This window comes from Syngnathus typhle, linkage group LG20 (genome assembly GCF_033458585.1).
Source record: "Syngnathus typhle isolate RoL2023-S1 ecotype Sweden linkage group LG20, RoL_Styp_1.0, whole genome shotgun sequence".
Taxonomy (NCBI): domain Eukaryota; kingdom Metazoa; phylum Chordata; class Actinopteri; order Syngnathiformes; family Syngnathidae; genus Syngnathus; species Syngnathus typhle.
Genome location: NC_083757.1, coordinates 4333435 through 4347463, shown reverse-complemented (window position 1 = coordinate 4347463; position 14029 = coordinate 4333435). Strand labels below are relative to the sequence as shown.

General features: G+C 44.7%; 2 protein-coding genes across 3 annotated transcripts; both read right to left on the bottom strand.

The window, feature by feature from the left end:
• Positions 1-876: 876 nt before the first annotated feature.
• Positions 877-12088, bottom strand: snrka (SNF related kinase a). Of its 2 annotated transcripts, none has more exons than XM_061267179.1 (8): positions 10654-12088; positions 7827-8142; positions 7537-7755; positions 7056-7302; positions 4868-5009; positions 4327-4539; positions 4104-4238; positions 877-3272 (listed from the first exon to the last, which is right to left on the bottom strand). In XM_061267179.1, exons 2-8 carry the CDS (start codon positions 7947-7949, stop codon positions 2066-2068), a joined length of 2286 nt encoding a protein of 761 aa, XP_061123163.1. In that variant the 5' UTR covers positions 7950-8142; positions 10654-12088; the 3' UTR covers positions 877-2065. The 2 variants fall into 2 exon arrangements, with proteins under 2 accessions (XP_061123163.1, XP_061123164.1); XM_061267180.1 differs by lacking the exon at positions 10654-12088 and adding an exon at positions 10435-10634.
• Positions 12089-12234: 146 nt separating this feature from the next.
• rpl14 (ribosomal protein L14) lies at positions 12235-13899 on the bottom strand. The gene is made up of 6 exons (XM_061267181.1): positions 13756-13899; positions 12991-13092; positions 12826-12920; positions 12642-12741; positions 12494-12547; positions 12235-12348 (listed from the first exon to the last, which is right to left on the bottom strand). The coding sequence occupies exons 1-6, from the start codon at positions 13756-13758 to the stop codon at positions 12277-12279; spliced, it is 426 nt and encodes a 141-aa protein (XP_061123165.1). The 5' UTR covers positions 13759-13899; the 3' UTR covers positions 12235-12276.
• Positions 13900-14029: the final 130 nt, after the last annotated feature.

Sequence of the window (14029 nt, the reverse complement as noted above, 5' to 3'; positions counted from 1 at the left end):
AAATGGAGCAGTTAAAAATACTTGATTAGTGCACATTTCAGAAGTGTGATAGGATTAAGTGCAACACTGTCGGTGCACGCTGACCTAGCACAAGCAGATCATCTGTCACGCGCTCATGTTCCCAGCCAAGTGGAACAATATAGGCTGCTATGGTATGTAAGACACATGTTGCATTGTGGAGCAGTAACAAAGTTGGAAAGTGGGCTAAGTCCACTTTGGTCATCTTGCAAGAGAGTCATTCAAAGATTTATATCTCGGTGTCCAATCAATCAATATTTCTGGTCTCATGATAAATAGCATTTACTACATGCAGATGCACCAGCACGACTTACTGTCAGTCTTCTCTCATTTTCTGAACTTCTTTCTGCGACGTTTTTGCAGGAAGGGCAAGTCTGCAGGGTTCCACGGGAGCAGTCATCTTGGAAGTGGGCGTTGTCCCACTAATGAATCAGAAGTGCTGAATCCGATTAAAAAGCACAATTTTTATTTTGATATGAATGATATGCATCTGAATAATATGCCGTTTCTCAATTTAAACATGGAAAAAAAATCCCAGCTGGAGCAGATTGCATTAATATCCGGTTGGGTGTGCATGTGACACGCTTCATTCACAATTTTAAAGTCACGCTGTGACCTCGTGTGTTTGATCCCGCGTGGATTACACGGTGTTTGTGTGTCGTTGCATCATGATAACACTTCCTCGAGCACCTCATCCGATAGTCTGACCCCCTTCTTTGTGGAATACTAGTCCAGATGTTGTCGAGATTACAACTCACTCACTTATTAGCGCAAGCGGAAGGGCAGTGTTTAAAAAAATCAGATTAAATATTAATCCAATGCAAATATTTTTTTTTTAATGAAATGTCCCAAACACCCTTTCATTCACATCAGTTTATTCTAATATACCTCTATCATATACATACAGTACAATATGCTCAAGACATATGGCACATCCATTATTGTTGTACATTTTGCAGTCGCTGGTGTTGCTGTGTGGCTACAGTATAAAATGACTGTTTGTTCATCCCTCAGGTAGTACAGCTGTGTATATATATTTATATACACACACAGGTGGACTGAAGGTTGCTACAGCAAGGACACATGCACTGTCAAGATAGATATTCCACCAGGGGTGAGTCACATGTCCAAAATGAACACAGCGATGCTTGATGTGGGTCAGGGAGGCACTGTTGTCATGGAGAAAATCCCCTCCTGTCCTGGGTTGTTTTTGGAATGACGCTACAACAGCGGCTACCATGATTCCGGTAAAACATCTGGATGCGCCCGCTTAATTCCCTTTTCGACGTTAAGATAAAGAGCTGCCATGTTGGTGTACGTACGTACGTGTATGTACATGTGTGTAATGTTTTTTTCTTTCAGTCTGAGTCTTTTTTTCAAGTTGTTTCAATAATCCAGCAGGAAAAGAGGAGTAATGGTGCTTTCTACGGCGATACGTCAACACTGAGATGAAGTGCTTCAGAGTTGTATTCACATATGTACATCAAAAGTCCGCTGCACACGGCACATTGGGTCGTGCAGGCTCTTGTCTTTTTTTTGGGGGGATTATTTCAGAGCAGACACTCCAGATAGAAAAATAAAAGCGATGGAGTACAAAAAAAAAAACTGCGCACCAACAGCTTACTTGACTCTTTCATTCGTCCCCAGTTTCATGAAAGCACGCTTTCAGTCGTCTTTTTTTTTTCTTTTTCAATCAACACAAAAAAAACCCACACCACATTTAAAAAAAAAAATAATTTAAAAATAAGTCAATAAAAACCAGCACAGTGCAACAATACGTGATGAGATGAAAACCGCTCGGGTGTTCCTTCGAACAGCAAGTGCAGTCAGTGTGTTTGTGTGTTTACAAATTTTACATGATTGTGTGCAAACCTTGTGTGCGTAACATGAGTGCACTTAAAGCCTCTTTTTTTTTTTTTTAAACAGGCCACATCTCAAAACAAAGTCGGCATAAATGGCATTTGTGACGGAGATGGAATAAAAAGCTCGACGTGGCCTGAATGAAAAGACGATGAGTGCAGGAGTGTGTCGAACCCTAAGCCGCCCCTTAGATGACCTGGCAGCAGCTGTGAGGGGTGGAGGTGCACAGCAGACCCTCCTTAGGGCCGCGGTGGATGTTGACCGACAGAGTCTTGTCGCTCAGAGGCATCTGCAGGGCACGGTTCTTCATGTTCCTGTGGGTCTCGCGGGCCAGGTCCAGCTCCCCCAGCATTAAGGTCCCCGAGCAAGACCCCTCCAGCAAGGGGTCTGCCAGCACGTCCCCCAAAGGGGGCGGTTGCTGGTACAGGTTCCCCCGGGGCGACGGCCCCCCCAGAAGCGACACCTTGTCCAGGCTCCCGGTGGAGCCGCCCACACACATACGCCACACAGGGCGCTCCTGAGGGTCCCCGCCGATGCCTGCCGGGCCGTTGCCCGGCGTCCCCCCGCCTGCACCACCCTTCAGGTTGTGAAACTGTGAGCTGAAGCATAAGCTCATCAACTTGAGGCTTTCCACCAGGCCGCTGGAAGCTTTAGCTGAGTTCTTGCCTTGGCCCAAAACGGATCCGGGGCTGGTACAGTGAGAGGGGCAGTCCTGGGCCGACTCCTTTTTCTCACCGTCCTCAGTGCCGATTGCCGCGTCCGGCAGCTGCCGACTCTCCGTATTGTCGTCGCTCGTCACCGAGGAGGGCGTCTGGGTGGTGACGGGCGAGGCTGTTCTAGAGTTCAGATTGAGGCTGAGGCTGGGCTTGGTCAGGCCAAGCCCTTTTAATTCCCCCTCTTCTTCCTCGTCCGCTTCGTCCTCCCCTTTCTCATCTTCGTGGATCTGGTTGAGAACCGGCGCGCTCAAGCGGGACGTCAAGCGATTACGGGACGAGGCGAGGGACGACGAGGCTTTGGAGCGGAGCACCACTTGAGCGGGAGCAGCAGAAGGGGAACAACTGTCCTCCCCCTCTTCCTCCTCATCCTCCTCCACGCTAAAAAGGCTGAGACTGCGACTTTTACAAGACCCCCCTGAGCTTATGGAGCTCAGTCTGAGCGGGTTGGACTGGGGCTTAGAGAGAGGCCGGAGCCCTTTGTCCTGGTTCCCACCAACTAACTGCCGGTTGTCCTGCCTCTGACTGAGGTCCGGCAGTGCAGTTTTGGGCCGGGGGCCTTTATGGAGGCTTTCTGCGCTGCGGGCGGGAGACTGGGGCCCCCCGGGGTGTGACATCGCCGGACCCCCCAAACCATCGCTGACATCCTGGTGGACATCCACTCGGGTGGGCCAAGACTGCCTGTGAATTTACATGCAGACAAGTGTTACGCATGAAGTCAAGCAACATCTCAGAAGATTGTTTGAATTTTTTTGCCGCCCTTTTTACAACCACGTCGACATAATCACGTTTTATTTGTGAACTGCTAGCCGTAAAGAAGATTTAGAACGGTTGTGTTAGTTCGCTACAATAAAACTAAATTGCATTTTAGAATTAGCCTCTTTACTCCTAAGAAAAGTGCTACAAAGCTCACTTTCTTATTATGTGAAACGCCTCGTTAGTAAGAGTTCGTACGATTTATTATCTGGTGTTAACTGCTTGCTACAAAAGGAGAGTTTTTGTGTATTTTATAGTCATCGTTAGTTTCCATTTATAAAACTAAACTGTATTTGAGCATTAATTGGCTAACAAAACAGCGTGAAAATCTCATTTCTTATTATTGGCTTGCGATAAAGTCGCCTTTTCATTGCGTGTTGTCGTCAGCGCTTTATTCACGTCATTAAAAAAAAAAATCACTTAACCGCCATATGATTATTTTTTGACGTGTCATTTTCTTGTATGTAAAAATGACAACTTCCTTATAACTAAAAACGATTGTGTTTTTAAATGTTCATCATAATCAGTGTTATTTGGATGAGTGTGTGCGGGTTTTTTTTTCCTTCAGGAGGCCATCTGTCGCTATGCTGTCGAGTTCATCTGTTGCAGATTAAATGTAGACAGCGCCACAAAAGGCGGCCTTGACTCAAGGAGGGTGTGTTTACGACTTGGATGTGCTTTTTTTTTTTTTTTTTGCGAGGAGTGTAATTTAAGTTTGACACGTTCTCAAGGTTATTTTTAGATGCATTTTTGTACCTGAACTGAGCCTTGCTGGGGCTGGGCGATCGCGTCTGGCTATGCTGCTCCTTTTCTTGCCGTTCCCTCAGCATCCTTTCAGCCAGCAGGTAGTAAGTCGCCGTGATGTGGTTGTACTGATTCGACTCCAGAGCCCTGACAAGAGCGAGGCGCTGCATGAAAATCTCTAAAACGCAATTTAGGTTTGTCCTGAAATTTCAGAGGAGCAAACAGTGGCACGTACTCTGTTATGGCGTCTCGGTCGGCAATGCTCCCCAGAACCATACGCTGGATGATGGAGCCGTGTTCTTCTTCCAGCAAACTACGGTGGGACACCAGCGGAGTGGACAGCTTGGTGGCCGGCGACGGGTCCACGCCTTGGAGCCACGGGTGGTTCTCGATCTCCTCTAGAGTCGCTCGCTTCTTAGGGTCTCGCTGCAGCATGTGGCCGATGAGACTGAAAAGAGAATTGATTTCATTAATTCGAGAACTTTGACACATTTTCCCCATTTTTGGATTGAAAACAAATTTGTTAAAAAAATATAATACAAATAATCAATATAACGCAAATATTTTTTTTTTATATCTAGAGCAATTCAAACTGTCCAGCACACAATAAAAGAGCAGTGTTAAAACGAGTGCGAGCAAGGGGGAGGAGAAGCCTCCACTCGCGTCTTCACACATTGGCGGATATGAAATATGTAGCACCTGCCGAGCAGGCTCGTCCATCTGCGTGTGAGCGTTTGCGAACTGGTGTTTGTGTGTGCGTGTGCGCATCGACTCACTCTCGGCATGCTTCGGAGATATGCGGGGGCACCGTGTATTTGCAATCCATGATCATGGTGAGCGTCTCGCTGTCATTGGCCTCCTGGAAGGGCGGCTGACCGCAGACCAGCATGAAAAGAATCACGCCGAGACTCCAGATATCTGCAGGGGAGGTGACGGCGAGGCGTTAAAGAGCAGACATAAACACGTCTTTTTCCATCTAGCCGTATCGATTTGGTTCTGTCTAAAATCGGCAAAATGTTTGCCATCCTTCAGCTGGAGTGTGAGAAAATGAAATCTCTTGCAATCAAAAGCACAGAACTGAGAACTCAAACTAAAAATCCAGTTTGACTGAATTTCGACGGCCATTTTGACCTAAATAGAAAAACAAACATTGGTTCAAATGAAGCATGAAGCAGATTCATCCAGTGTGGAGGTCGGAAATATGCCCATCTGTCAAAGAGACTCCCGTGGCCCTCGGGGGCACTCGTGCCCTCCCTGACATGCGTGCGTGTAATATCGCGGAAAGTGGGTTAATGTGTGCATCTCAGCACAGCGTCATACAAGTGCTAATTTCATGCTACGCTTCTTTTTGCCATTTTTGAGGAGGGGAGGAGAAAAAAAAAAAATGCTTGCTGTGGGGCTTGGTGGTCCTTTGACACACTTAGATTTTCAACAGGGTTTGCTTCACTTTTACTGAGGAAGGAATTAAAAAGATTTAGATTGGGGGGGAAAAAAAGCAAAAACATTTGCAAAGTCATAATGAATCACTGGGGGATACATTTCTTCCAGTAAGTTTTTGTGCTCCGGGGCGTCTCAAGCTGCTCTCAGTCACCATCTTACCTCCTGCCGACGTCTCCTAGCAACCACGGCCGTCTCCCTCATTACTTGCGTCAGCGGTGCGTTCAACTTCCTTCCTCAGTAACTTTATTTACAAAACCAGATGGCTGACAACACATCGTCGGGCGACGCAATAAACCGACCTTCCCGTTTAGCACAATGAGTACGGTATATTAAAAGTATGATTGTTTTTAAAGCTAACTATTCATGTAGCGGTTCTGGTTGCTATTAAAATGCGCTAACGTACCGAATCGCACAGATATTTCATGAATTATGCATTTGCACCAATAAACCGGTTATTAGGCGTGTTTTTTTTGTTTGTTTGTGCAGCTTGTGCTTGGTGGGGTGGAAAGAAGAAGTCTATATTTAACCCGACATTTGGTGGATGTTAAAAAAAAAAAAGAGGAGGGAGCCGACACTTCGCATAACGTCAGAAAGGCAAATAGGTGGCCAGAAATTTTAAAGTGATATTTACTTAACATTGTGTGGTGTCTTTAAATGATAAGCAGTTTTTCATCAGACACAGTCAGCCTCTTTATTTTTTTCTAAACAGGGCCAGCTAAAAGCGAGGACGGTTTTGTTATCTCTGTTATAAAGTGGGCTCGGGGCCACGTGGCACATTGCAGCCGGGTTATCTTGAAGCCCTGAACACACGAGTTGTGCTTATAATTATTATGTCATTGTTCCCTGCGACTAAAAACCGCATCGCGCTTAATGACAAAATGCACAGACGCATCACTAGCGCACAAAACAACCCACAGCCGACACAATGGGTCATGTGACCTCGCGTCCAGCTGATATTGTCCAACAACAGGATGTCATTATTTCACTCTGGGGATTTGGAGAACACTCATCTGCTTGGCACAAAATAAGAGAGGCGAGGAGCAGAAAATAGCGGCGCTAATCCACGCAGTGAGAAAAAAAAAAAAAAAGAAATGCTTCTCCATTTTATGCACTGCCGTTAAAAGCCAGGAGGCATTTTCTTCTTAAATCCTCCACTGAAATTTTTTTTTTTTTTATGCTCTTATAACATTTTGACCTTTATCTTGTGTGTCCAATTGTGCACCAGCACAATTTATACTCACAATTTCAACCTTGGTCTTTTGGTATACATTCAAATGTGTATGCGTCAATCCATTCAAATTTCGGACATCATTTAGCCTGGGACACTTTGAGGCAATGTGAACCTTGAGCTCCTTATCAGCCTGCTGATAAAACGGTCAGTGTGGTGGAGATTTGCAGACACACACCTCCGCTCTTATTTCATAGCCAACGTGTGTGTGTTGATATCAGCCCGAGTGTGCAAGTCATACATTCATTCTCTGACGACCGTAAAAGAACCAAACACTGTATTTGATTCCAACTCACCGACGGCGGGCGCGTCGTACTCGTCCCCGAGCAGGATTTCGGGGGCGGAGTAGGCCAGCGAGCCGCAAGAGGTGTTGAGCTTCTTCCCCGGCTGAAACCTGTTGCTGAAGCCGAAGTCGGTGAGCTTGACGACGCCCTGCTTTTCGAAGAACACCACGTTCTCGGGTTTCAGGTCACGGTGCACCACGTGCAGCCGGTGGCAGTAGGAGATGGCGTGCACGATCTGGGCGAAGTAACACTTGGACACCTGCGTGGGGGGGGGGGGGGGGGGTGGACACAAAGAATGATCATTGTGACAAAAGGAAATGAGTCATAGGATTCACAATTAAGTTTAATGACTTGTCGCTTGGCTCGGATCCCATTTGGCCTAAAAGTTTTGTGTAGTTTTTGTGTTGCGCAATACGGGGTCGGGGTAGACAAAAGACTTTGTTGTCATAGTCCCACGGACGCAATTGCTGATTGAAGTCATAATCCGACTCACTTCCTCGCTGAGACCTCCCTCGTGTTTCATGATGCAGTCGAACATGTCGCCGCCGTCCCCCAGTTCCAGGATGAGGTAGAGCTTGGTGGCCGTGTCGATGACCTCGTACAGGCGCACCACGTTTGGGTGCTGCACCAGTTTCATGCAGCGCACCTCCTGGAAAAGGTGGCCACGCGCCATCTGGTCCAGCTTGGTCTTATCGATCACTTTCACCGCCACCTGAAAAGTCAAAGGAGTCAGTCAGAAGGAGCAAGCAGCGAGAAATTAAAACATTAGGTGTACAAGCAGACCTTTTCCCCAGTGAAGACATGCCGAGCAAGTTTGACCACGGCGAAATGCCCGCGGCCCAGCGTCTTGTCCAGGTCGTACAGCCCGGCGATCTTCCCATCATGGTGACGTTTGAGGCCCGCCATGATGGGGTGTTGGCGGGAAGCAGGGGGGGAGGAGAAGTCTCGTGTCACCCTCTGGTCCCTCCGTCAGACGTCCATTTTGTCTTACGTGAGCCTTGACTGTCAGTTGAGGTGTGGCACCGGTAAGATAAGAAGAAGGAGGCCAGTAGCTGCTTGCTGCAGTGGCGTTTTCACTTTAGTCCCATCTTGTCGTGCTCTATGGGACAAAAAAAAAATCCTGAGGTCATAATGTGTGACACTTCCATAGTTTAGCTTTATTTTTAGAATAAGCGGCAGCACAATAAAACTTCCCTGGACATTCTTGTTTTTTTTTTTTTTTGGAACGTGCCAAGCGGCTGCTATGATGCAATTATAACAAGTTGCTTGTTCAATAATATTGGATATTGCACGAAGGCATTAAATTGATTTCCTGTGTCCTGGTGTGTAGACTTCATTACCACTATTAGACACTGTGGGAAAGATCGTGACATTTTCCAGTCATTGCTCAAGGCAGTCATAAGAGCGTTTTACTTTTTTTTTTAATGTTTCTCGTGACGCTAGCACAGAAGGCTGATTGATTTCTCGTGATACAGGAAAGCGGCCGCTCAATATCGCCATAACTTTGAAGATTTACAAAATATATGTCACTGTTAATGACACTGTGGACCGTAAAAGGTGTTCAACAGAACAATAAAGTCCCAATAATGAGGTCAACCGACAGGGGACCGTTAACCAACGATCATTCCGATAACTGAAATCATGTCATGAGGCGCCGCACCCCCAATGTGTGAGACACGCCGTCGTTCCTGGCATACAGCATCAACGCCCAGAGGGAGGAGGAGGTGCCTGACATTCCACGAGCCTACCTGCATGCATGCCGAGCCGACACGGCGCACACGACAGACACGCCGAGTACAGGCATGGAACATTCCTGCGAGGTGATCCACACCTAGGTGTGCCCACACTCACTTAAATTCAAAGGAACAATCGCACAAAGACAAACTGTCGCCAGGGTGTTCATAGGAACAGCGAACCAGGAAATACCGCCCACTTGCAGCAGCCTGGGCAACAAAATATTAGAAACATTTCTCTGCATGATGAAATTAGGGCTGGGTAACATGGCCTTAAATGGAAATGCTAATTTAAAAAAAAAAAAAGAATAGCGTGTACAGGTGTACCTAATGTTGTGTCCTGCTTGAAGAAAAGCACCACACATGGCATGTTACGTGTGGTCAGTGTGTGTTGTCTTAATCTCTTCCTTGCTGCTCAGGTTACCTAATGAGGCGTAAATGTGTGAGCACGTAAATCCATCGAAGTCGGTTCTTGAAAATTCCCATCAGGGGTATGTTATGTAAGCGGGCAAAGCGTGATTTTTATAAAGGGTGTGTACACAAACGCAACGCATACTTTGACAGGAGCTAATATATCATTAGCTGCGACGGGACATAAAGACTGATTCAATGGAATGCCTTACATAATATGACAAGAAAGGTTAAAGGAGATAAAAGATGATTTAAGATAATTGTTTACATAATATTCCACTTTCAACCTTTTAACCACTACAAACTAATCAATTGAATATTTAAGTAGCTTCACATTTTGAATGGAGGGTTTCCCAAACTTACAAATAAGCACACAACTTTATGAGCATTTTTTTCCCCCCAATATTGATATTATGGCAAGACACAAATCCACCGTGACAACACAGTTTATAGGAGAATCACATGAATATTTAATGCAAGACTACTCAACTCCATTCCCATTATCGCAGAAGATCACTTCTCTAAGCGTACTGCAGCTACACAAACACTAATCAAGTCCGACGAACATTTTAGTTCTATGTTTGTTGTACATAACATAAAAGACTTGATGTTGACATAATCACCAAATACATAGAGTTCAAAAAACAAAGACACTGTGGGTGGATTACAAAGCATTAACCTCATATTATTTCTTTGGAAGGGGCAATCTAAGAGGCCAGAAAAGTACAAACAAATTATATATAAATACAAAAAAATATATATAGTTTTAGAGCTGAGCATTGTAGTTGGCATGTTTGCCTCGCAACGGAATCTGTCAGTGTACAGTTTGAATGATTTCTTACTGCACATTCCAAAAAGATGCATGTTAGGTTAATTGATGATTTTGTCCTGAGGTTATAACAATTGACATCCACCTTACAGGTCTGACGTTGGAAAACCAAAGATCTAGTCTTCCTGTCTAGAGTTCTTAATTTTGTATTCCAGCTCTTCCGCACCGCCAAGTTGCTATTTTATAGACTAGTCTGTAGAAAATTGATGGCAGGCTGCCTTTGCCCTTTTTAATCCACTAATCCATCATGCATTAGTGGTGACTAAAATTCGTGTTAATAAGAATGATCCTTTTCCAATTCACACTTGACATGCAATTCTTAATGAAATTAATACATTTGCATTGTCATTTATAAATAGTTTACTCCAATAGATCCAATAATAGCAACAGTGTCAACAAAGCATTGTTTCATTCTCACCGCCATATGGGTCTTCTCAGCCTCCATCTAATGGACGGTAGTGCGGATTGACGACAACAACAACAAACCTCCCCCCACTAAAAGAAAAAAAATCCCCCCGCATCTAGTTGACACTGGGGGGAAAAATCCCGCAGTGGAATCCGATCGAACCTGGCTAACTTGACACAGATGGCTAACCGGGCCCACGGAACCAGCTTTCGCTTTGAATGCACCACTTACCACGATGAGCAGAAGGAAGCAAGCCAGCCCAGTCAGACTACTCGTCCGCTTCGGGCTCCCTTTAACCAGACTGCAAGGCCGCACGGAGATCCGGCCGCTGGAACTGCGGCTTTCAGCGACGCTTCGACCCGCTAACTTTTCGGTGACGCTCAGAACTGATTTGGGTTGAATCATACGGCGTTTTAAACCCAAAGAGACTCCGAATAAAATTTGAACGCCTCTCTCTCTCTCAAGCTCGCTTCAGTCCTCTCCTTCGATTCCGTCAAGCGACGGATGTGGTTAGCGCTAACACAGGAAGCGAGCTCGGTGGAGTTATCAAAATAAAAGCTTATCCTAGTATTACTTTTTTATTACAAATTGAATGGGAGGCACATTATGAACATTGGAATACGAACTACAAACTAATGTAACCACACATCATTTCTTAACCCCTTTTTTTCTATTTGTAGTTTGGTATATCAAACGTCAACCATTAGGCGTTTTATTTTTAAAAATAAATCTACCAGTTTCCGGTTACTACACAACGTGAACTTGATTGCCAATGCGCAGCGACCAGCTCTGACGTCACAATTACGTTAATTCACTGAATATTTACTCTTAACAGTGCAACATTCCTCCCAAAATATAGAGCTTTCTCCTTATTGCGTATAGTAACAGGACTTGGTGTTTTGTGAAACTGCATGATTTTAAAAGCTCAACGACAGATTCCGCAATCGATGTGTAATAAAAAGCTTACTGCCTAAAGAGTGTATTTATGAATGTGCTATTTGTAGCGCGACGGTGTTAAGAGTTGGCAAGGCACACGGGCAATGTTCTAGCCGATTATGTAATGGCAAGATGCTCTTGTACGGTTCAAGCAGGATCTGCTTGGCCGGTGAGCTATCACACAGTTGGATTACGGCCAGTCACTAGTTTGGACTGCGGGAAGCGCGACATTTAATTGAAAAAGGATTTACAATGCAGTCCGAATGTGAAGACCCTACTTAAACTAGGTAAGTTATGGTTGCTTTCCAATTATTTTGTTATAGCTTTAGGTTCTTGGCTTTTGCAAAGGGTACACGAAAACAAAGCAACAGTTTCAATGTACATACTGCCCTCCAGTGGCACAAAGAAGTACTTGCTACTTTGTTGTGTAACATCGCCCACCTCCCATTCCTGCCAAATCCATCGGTAATTAACTCAGTGTTGATCATTTCCTGAACCACTTGCATGCAGAGTACTAACGACAGGAAAAAGTCTGTTGCTAACGCTCCAAGACATTTGTCACATTTGCATATGTTCAAATCGGTTTTAATTTGCCACTCTGTGACAGCCAATCAGAATAGCGTACACTATATTTAGACAGTCAAATCATTGGGATTAGCACAATTTATAAAGGGTAGTCTTCCCTCGTCATGAACAAGCCATGCTGCAAATAACAAAAGACGCCGTCGAGTATGCAAATAGGCGAATTTGCAAAAACATACCTTCAAATATGTTACTGTTTGTATGATAAAGCCTCAGTAGACTCTCATTCTATATGCTTACTCCCCATCCCCATCAAAACAGTTCCAGTGAAACCATAACATCCAAAGGACCAGATAAAGGTGTGGAACCAACCAGAATGTTTATTGTGAAAAAAAATTACTTCTTCTTTGCCGCCAGCGCCTTTGCTTTTTGGAGCTTCTTCACCTCGTTCTTGATGATCTTGTTCCTCTGCACCAAAAAGGTCAGGAATTAGAAATACATACAAAACAGACCCACCATTTTCCCACGTCCATTCGGGATGTTTCAATTGTAAGTTTGCAATATTTGAGAACAAAGTTGAACAAAAAGTGGAAGTTCTTTCAGGAACACTTACAATCCTCTTGGCTTTCATCACCTTGTAGCGGTCAAAGTCGGACATTTTGGCACGCTGCAAAAAAGAAGTCAAGTTTATGCAGCGCATGCCTTCAACCCAGGAGCTGGGTGTTTAAATGAATGAACAGTTTTAACAAACAATTTTATACCTTCTCCCTTGCCTCGATCTTCTTGGCCCAGCTGCTGTTCGCCCACTTCTCGTTGACTTGGGCTTTCTCCCAAGCTCTCCGCACAAACTTTTGACGCGCACTGAGATCCAGCACACAAATACGCCAACGTGAAGTTATCGATGGACTACCGGCCGTTCATTCACCAGACAAACAGTAAACTCACCTGTGAGGTACTTTGATGACGTAGTCCGTGAGCTGCATGCATTTGAAGGGCAAGGCCTGCCTCTTCACGCCTGTGCATGGACCATCGATAAGTGCCTGCAAATATCACAAACCAATCAGTTAAGCGTTGTTCAGTTAAAAATCACATTGTTTGTATAGCACATACCCTATTTTGGTCGATGACATCGACAATGGCCACCAGCTTGCCGGCGTAAGGCCCGAAACCGATGTAGGCGACGCGTCCTATCTCGACGAAGCGTTTGAACACCTGAGAAAGGACAAATCAGATTATTAAATGCATAAAATGGTGTGATGGGCATAACTACTGAATACTTTGGAAATATCTTGCTGCTTTAAGAGGAGCCAGTAATACTGTATTTTGATTCTGAAGCCACGTAATACAAGTCAACATTGTTTACAAAATAATTCAAATGGCCAATGTGAAAATTGTGTTATTTTATGCAAAACTTTAAAGGACACAAATGTAAACAAATAAAACAGCAAGTGCGATCATTATTGGACAGTTTAAACTCAATTCGAAATATGCGCAAAGGTTCCACTTGATTGTTCATTATTTCAACAACACGTCATAACAAATTTGAAGTGCAGTTAATCACACGCATGTTATGGTCAAATGTCATATGACGATTATTAGAATTTCAATGATTACTTTTGAGTTGAAACCCGTTAGCTTCAGGGCTGCTATCGGCCTCGTCTACAATTCGGACCACGTTGTATAGCGCTTGATAGCCGACGCCGTTTTACGGACAAATATTACCGTCGAATAAAGCACCACAGCAGCATTAGAAAGCGCAAGGAAGCGTGTACGGGTGCTTTTGAGTTTACATATGGCCAATGTTATAGCAACTGGTTAGTATATTTAAGAAAAACCGTCGTAGACAAGATGCTAAATGTGTTTCAGCGAACCTACCATGATGGCAGCCCGTGAGCAGAAAGAACGACACGGGTTGCGGCAGGAAGGGACGACACTTCCGCTTAGGGTATACGCATGCGCAGTGTGTGAAGTTTAAACCCGGTTCGTCAAACAGCAACAACTACGTCTTTTTTTTTCATATAAAAAATTATAAAGTGATATGTACTCTAGAATCAGAGTGCTCTCAGTTCCTCGCCCCTTGAAGGCAACATGGCTGAGACATACTTGTATTTATTATTAGTGGCCCACCAAGGGGGATTTTAATCCCCCC

Coding starts and splice junctions, on each gene's coding strand:
- rpl14 (XM_061267181.1), bottom strand. Junction 12,742..12,825: donor GTCATCAAAGTACCTCACAG/GTGAGTTTACTG, acceptor GCTGGATCTCAG/TGCGCGTCAAAAGTTTGTGC. Junction 12,548..12,641: donor AGATCGAGGCAAGGGAGAAG/GTATAAAATTGT, acceptor TCTTTTTTGCAG/CGTGCCAAAATGTCCGACTT.
- snrka (XM_061267179.1), bottom strand. CDS start 7,949: ATGGCGGGCCTCAAACGTCACCATGATGGGAAGATCGCCGGGCTGTAC. Junction 7,303..7,536: donor AGGGAGGTCTCAGCGAGGAA/GTGAGTCGGATT, acceptor CCCCCCACGCAG/GTGTCCAAGTGTTACTTCGC. Junction 4,239..4,326: donor GACCGAGACGCCATAACAGA/GTACGTGCCACT, acceptor CGCTCTTGTCAG/GGCTCTGGAGTCGAATCAGT.